The sequence below is a fragment of the Phoenix dactylifera genome, chromosome 7 (genome assembly GCF_051530095.1).
Source record: "Phoenix dactylifera cultivar Ajwa chromosome 7, Ajwa_hap1_PhDact_Kaust_v1.1, whole genome shotgun sequence".
Classification (NCBI taxonomy): Eukaryota; Viridiplantae; Streptophyta; class Magnoliopsida; order Arecales; family Arecaceae; genus Phoenix; species Phoenix dactylifera.
The window spans coordinates 20,855,940-20,861,515 of NC_143196.1; the positions used below are offsets into that span (position 1 = coordinate 20,855,940).

The 5,576-nt window shown below is 36.9% G+C and overlaps 1 protein-coding gene across 1 annotated transcript; it reads left to right on the plus strand.

Annotated features, from left to right (window-relative positions):
• Positions 1-3,115: 3,115 nt before the first annotated feature.
• On the plus strand, positions 3,116-4,234 carry SCP2 (sterol carrier protein 2). The gene is made up of 4 exons (XM_008813188.5): positions 3,116-3,446; positions 3,530-3,590; positions 3,691-3,790; positions 3,914-4,234. The coding sequence occupies exons 1-4, from the start codon at positions 3,315-3,317 to the stop codon at positions 3,993-3,995; spliced, it is 375 nt and encodes a 124-aa protein (XP_008811410.1). The 5' UTR covers positions 3,116-3,314; the 3' UTR covers positions 3,996-4,234.
• The last annotated feature ends 1,342 nt before the right edge of the window (positions 4,235-5,576 follow it).

The following is a 5,576-nucleotide window of genomic DNA, read 5'->3' on the forward strand; positions in this document are numbered from 1 at the left end:
ACCTCGATTAGTGCATGGAGTAGTCCATATACTACCGGCTTAGTGTTCGAACCTATTGGAGTCATGCACATCAGTCAAGCTAAGTAGGAAGGTCTTGACCCAATTTAATTAAGAATTAAATTGTGGGTCATTTAGAATTTGGTTATGTCTATATTTCGGATCAATCAAGTTTCAATTAATGTAATTGAACTTGACCAGGACTCAATTGTTGAGATTGGGTTTGATTGGGTCTCAATTAGTGTAATTGGGCCCGATCACGATTTAATTGGGATTTAGGTTTAGAACCAAATAGGCTTGCTTTATTACAAAATGGGCTAACCCATTTTCTGTTTGGCTAATCCCCATATCCCACTTAAATGGTTGACGGCTGACCTGTTTTAAAATTCTGTAGACCATCCATGGACCGTTAACAACCGTGGACCCTTAAGAGTTTTTCTCATGAACCGCGATGGGAGAAACACCTGGGAGCAAAACAGAGCCTTCTCCACCGATGCTTCAAAGCCATGCCGCGCCACCGTCCGGCCTCCGGCCGCTCTGCCGTCTGGACCGAAAAGTTCGGTTTTGAACTGGCTACATTCCGGTTAATTTTGATTTTTGAAATCCGGCTGTTATCGGATGAATTGGATGATTTTCTCAACGTTTGTTTTTTAAAACAAACGTTACGAATCTTACATTTAACTCGATAACGACAGCTCATAACTCCTCTTAAATCCTCACTGCATTGGCCTATAGATAGACCAATGTTTTTCTCTTGAAATGGAGAACGAATCAGAGAGGAAAAATTAGAGTGGATCTGTCTGTGAAATCTTTGGAAGAAACTTCATAGACAGAGGCTTCGGTGGGAGTTTTCTAAAGGAGAAAAGGAAGAGAGAAGAAGTGGTCCTTCTCTCTCAATCTTCTCTCCAGTGGCAAGCATCCAGATCCGGCTTTCTAGTCTCCTCTCTTCTCCTCTGCGATCGGTCCAGAATTGAAGTTCTCGGGTTGGAAACGGGAGAGAAGGAAGAAGAAGAAGGAGAAGAAAAGAAAAGTATTTTCTTCTAGGGTCCTTTTTGCAAAAAGTGTTTTTTGCAAAATACAGACATCGTCTAACCTTCCTGCGAAGCTCGACGTGCGCGCGAAGTAGAGGACCTGCAGATCCAGGCCTCGCGAAGCGACGTTCAAAGATCTAGATCCGGTCTACCTCGACCATCTTCCGTTGCGGGATCGAGGTATGGTTTACATATTACTATATTTAAAATTTATAATTGTTATAAATAAACAAAAATTTAAAACTAATTTTCATGCCCGGCGTCTGATTTTATCGGACAACTCGAGAAATTTTTCCTTCAGTAGGTTACTACCATTTGAAGATCATCCATCCTCTCTCTTAGTGGCATGACAATAGCTACGCAACGAGGTCCTATCAGGCATGCTAAAGAGCTTGTTTGCTTCTTTTCTCTTCAACCATCATTAGATGAACAAGCTAGAAAAACTTGTTCACTAGCAGAGAGTGGCCCCAAGCTTGATGGCTAGATTGTATTTTGCACAGGTGTGCCACTAGCATCTGGATAGCCGAAAGAGATATGTGATAATGATAATAGCTTGGGTCCAGATGCCTTGATCTTCAAGAACTTTTGTTAGTATCATACTGCATGAAAGGAGGATGAGAAGTAGGCTGTAGCCTAGGCTACGTGACACTCTACTGCTATTGGTAAACTAGAACTCTACTGAAAAACTAAATGTAAGGAATTTCAAAGTTAAAAGGCAAGATATTTATAAGATTTTAAAAGGAGTTTAAAAGGATAAAGACAGTAATAAATTAAGGATAAAGATAAAGTCTAGTTCCTTAAGTAGTAAAAATCCATTCTTCGAATTACAATATGATATTTATAAGTTTTTTCTATTAACTACTACGATAAGGATCACTACTTAACTTTTGATACTTGTTTTTTTTGGTTTACACCATATGGGCTACTATTGTTATTCATGGTAGTTACCTCTACTACTCCTATATTCTGAGTAGTAATATAGGTAGTGGTAACGTAAGTGCAACTACTCCATTCCTTCCATATTTTAGGTAGTGGCAAGATAGGTGTAATTATTTATTGGTGTGTAACATATGGCTTACTATGCATGACAATTATCTCTCTTTCACTACTCCAATATTATAGATAGCACTAGTATTCATTCACATGCCAGCAGCTACTAGTTAATTACTCCTTGATTTCCGCTTCATGAAATACCTCATCCTAGGCCGATAGCTCTCACCCTCTTCAATTTATACCACATTTATTTGGACTGCGCCCTCCTGGTTTGTACTTTTTTTGGGTGTGTCAACCCTTAGATCACAATATCGGTCTGGATTATTGTAAACACTTATATAAAAGAAGGAATTCTAATGCTTCTAGATTTAAGATATTTTTGAAATAAATCTAATTAGATTTTTTTATATTAAGGTCCAAAACATTCTAAATGCCTCAAAAGTATGAGAATATTATATCCACTCATCCTATGTTCTGAATCAACTAATGAAAGAAAATACAATTTAGTGGGAAAAAAACAAATTATTAGTTAATTATTTTATTTTTAAATTTGTTATGATTTAAATTAGTCTAATTCTAAAATCTAGCAACTATATGTGTTTTGCATGTGTGTTATAACTAGACTATCATCTTACAAGTTAGAAAAATCTTTATAAATTTGTAAATTAAAACTTTTATATATTATAACTTTTGGACATATATTTTAACTATTGACTTGCTAAAAATGATTTTGGACTTTTATCATATATGGAATCATGGGAATCACAGCATTAGAAAAATAATTTAATCTCTAAAATATAATATTAATTACAATTATTACGAGAATTATGATGCTGGGAAATATAACTACTTTTACATGGTGTTCGGATTAGAATTGCACACTTCCTAAGGAAAAACAATGTTTGATATACCATTGCCGAATCGTATCTGAGATGGACTAGTTTACGAAATAGAAAATAATAAATTTATTTTTAAAATAATGCTATTCTGTAAATCTCATTATTCTGACCATTTAAGCTCACACGTGCCAAACTACCAAAAGTTGCAAGAGCTATCTTTCCGATCCATGAAAGTATGAAACAGTGCTCCATGCGTGTGAATTCAATCTCTACCCATACCTTGGCAGTTGGATAGGCGATATCATTCAATCCCATCTCCCCTCACTCACCTGCTCCCAACTTCCCGCATTAAATTACTAACAAACAACAAAGGAAGCATCCCATTAGACCCATAGCTCTTGCAGACCGTCGCTCGCCATCCGGAAAGAAAGAAGGAACGAAACAAGGAGCAGAGATGGACGGATCGTCGAGCTCTTTGAAATCGGCGGCCCTCTTGGAGCAGATGAAGCTCCATCTAGCCTCCGACGCCGGCAAGGATCTCACCAAGAAGATCGGCCTCGTCTACCAGCTAAACATCGCCCCCAAGGTCTCCCTTTCCCTCCCTCGCCCCTCCCCTCAAACCCTAACCCTAACCATAATTCTGAATTCCTTTCTCGCTTCGCTCCGCAGAAGATTGGGATGGACGAGGAGATCTATGTCGTCGACCTCAAGGAAGGAAAAGTCACCAAAGGTCTCGCCTTTATCCCTCTTTCGTTCTATCTAGGAGCGATTCTTCCTTACTCTCAGCAAATTGTTATTCTTTTTTTGATGCTGGAATTATATCCTTTTAGGTCCGTATAAAGGGAAGCCCGACACGACGTTCTCGTTCACCGATAATGATTTCCTCTCGATCGCAACCGGGAAGATGAACCCACAGATGGCGTTTATTAGGTGATGGGAATTAGAGTTTCTTTGGGGATTTGGTCATGTTTTCTGAGTGTGTTATTTTGGTTAGAAAGAAAGTTCTGTTGCTGAATTACTACTCCTTTTTGTTTTGCCATTTGTTTGCTGCAGGGGTGCAATGAAGATCAAAGGCAGTATAAGTGCCGCACAGAAATTTACACCGGATATTTTCCCAAAGCCTTCAAAGCTTTAAATAGGAAGCATATGTGCCCTTTTCTGATTATTGTCTGATAAACCATGCCTCTTCTCTATATATATAGTTATGTTATGATAAAATAGTATTACTTGAACACAATTGAAGGTTCTTTTCATGTATAAGGATAAGTGTTATAAATGTAACAATTTGGATTGACCATTTAGTGATATTTTTGATTCTTTTGTGATGCACCCATGTTATAATTAATATGAGGGGTTCTACTGAATTTTCTTTGATGATTTAGTTCTTTGGTAGCTGAGCGTTATGCGGTTTAAACATTTATCCTGTTCATTCTATGTAGTCAATTGGGAAAGCTGCGAGATCAATCAAGTCTACTATTCTTAATCTTTAGTGTGTTTTACTTTGTTTGTTCATGTCCTTTGAACTTTTTTTTACTATTACAAGACTTCTCAGATGCAATTTTGCCTTACAACTTTGTTTAATAATTATCAGTAATTCTAGCTTGTAAGGTATTTGGTAACTCAATCTTTCAACTCAGAGCATTTAGTATTTCTGATTTATCTTTTGTCTCACAAACTATTTTCATTTGAATGAAGGATGCAAATTTACTCTAGTGTAATGCTAATAACATGGGTTGCATTACTTTACTTTATTCTTACCTTTTCTCTCCCTTTCAAAGCTATTTGTTTTTTCTGTTAGAAAGATTTGATTAAAATGGAAGTGAATTATCATTATGGGGATATAAAGGTCAAAGATGGAAGTGACTAAAAAAAGGTAAGGATGCACTGACAAAAAACACAATGAAGTATACAAACCAAGCCATAATATGACTGAATAGCCTCTGGAGTTATATCTATACCTTACTTCAATTCTGTTGGCCCATAAATAATAACTTTAATTGTTGACTGTTCTGTCGATTATAATGGTCATCATTTCCTCTGCAGCCTCAAAGGTTTTTAGATCCTTAAGGGGGCAGCAGTAGAAGCTAGGGGAGAATTAAGAAAAGGGTTCTTTCTTTAATACATAAATATGCTTTTTAGGGTCAGTTTAATAACTATGAAGTGCAGAAGACTTTTGTTGAAAAAAAAAGTGCAGAAGACATCTTCTATTGCCAATTGAAGATAGATGCCCTTTTTCTTTGTTTAATATGTTTATTGTTAGGATTTTTTGCATATCACATGCATATCACATGCCTTTTTTGCCCTTTGTGTTAGTATGCTCTAAACTAGGGGACATGAAATAATATTCAGTTGTACCTGTTGATCTCCCAATAGATAATCCAATGCCATGGTGCCCCGTGTTTCAGTATGCTCCAAGCTAGGGGATAAGGAGCACTAAAGTAGAATTCACTTATACCTGTTGATCTATCTTTAGACACTCCACCTTCCAAAGAGTTTGAGTCCAAATTGAATAAGACAAATGGTGTAACTTGAAATTGTATGAAGGTTGCGTCTAAGAAGCTAGTAGCTTTTAGAGGTTTTTTTTGCTAGTAACGATCATAATTGAAAATATTTTTGGAGTTTGACACCATAGTTCGTCGAACTAGTACTGAGGCTTGTACTGTTGGCAACTAGTTTGTTTTGGTATTGGTATGTACCGTATCGAGCCTAGTCATAC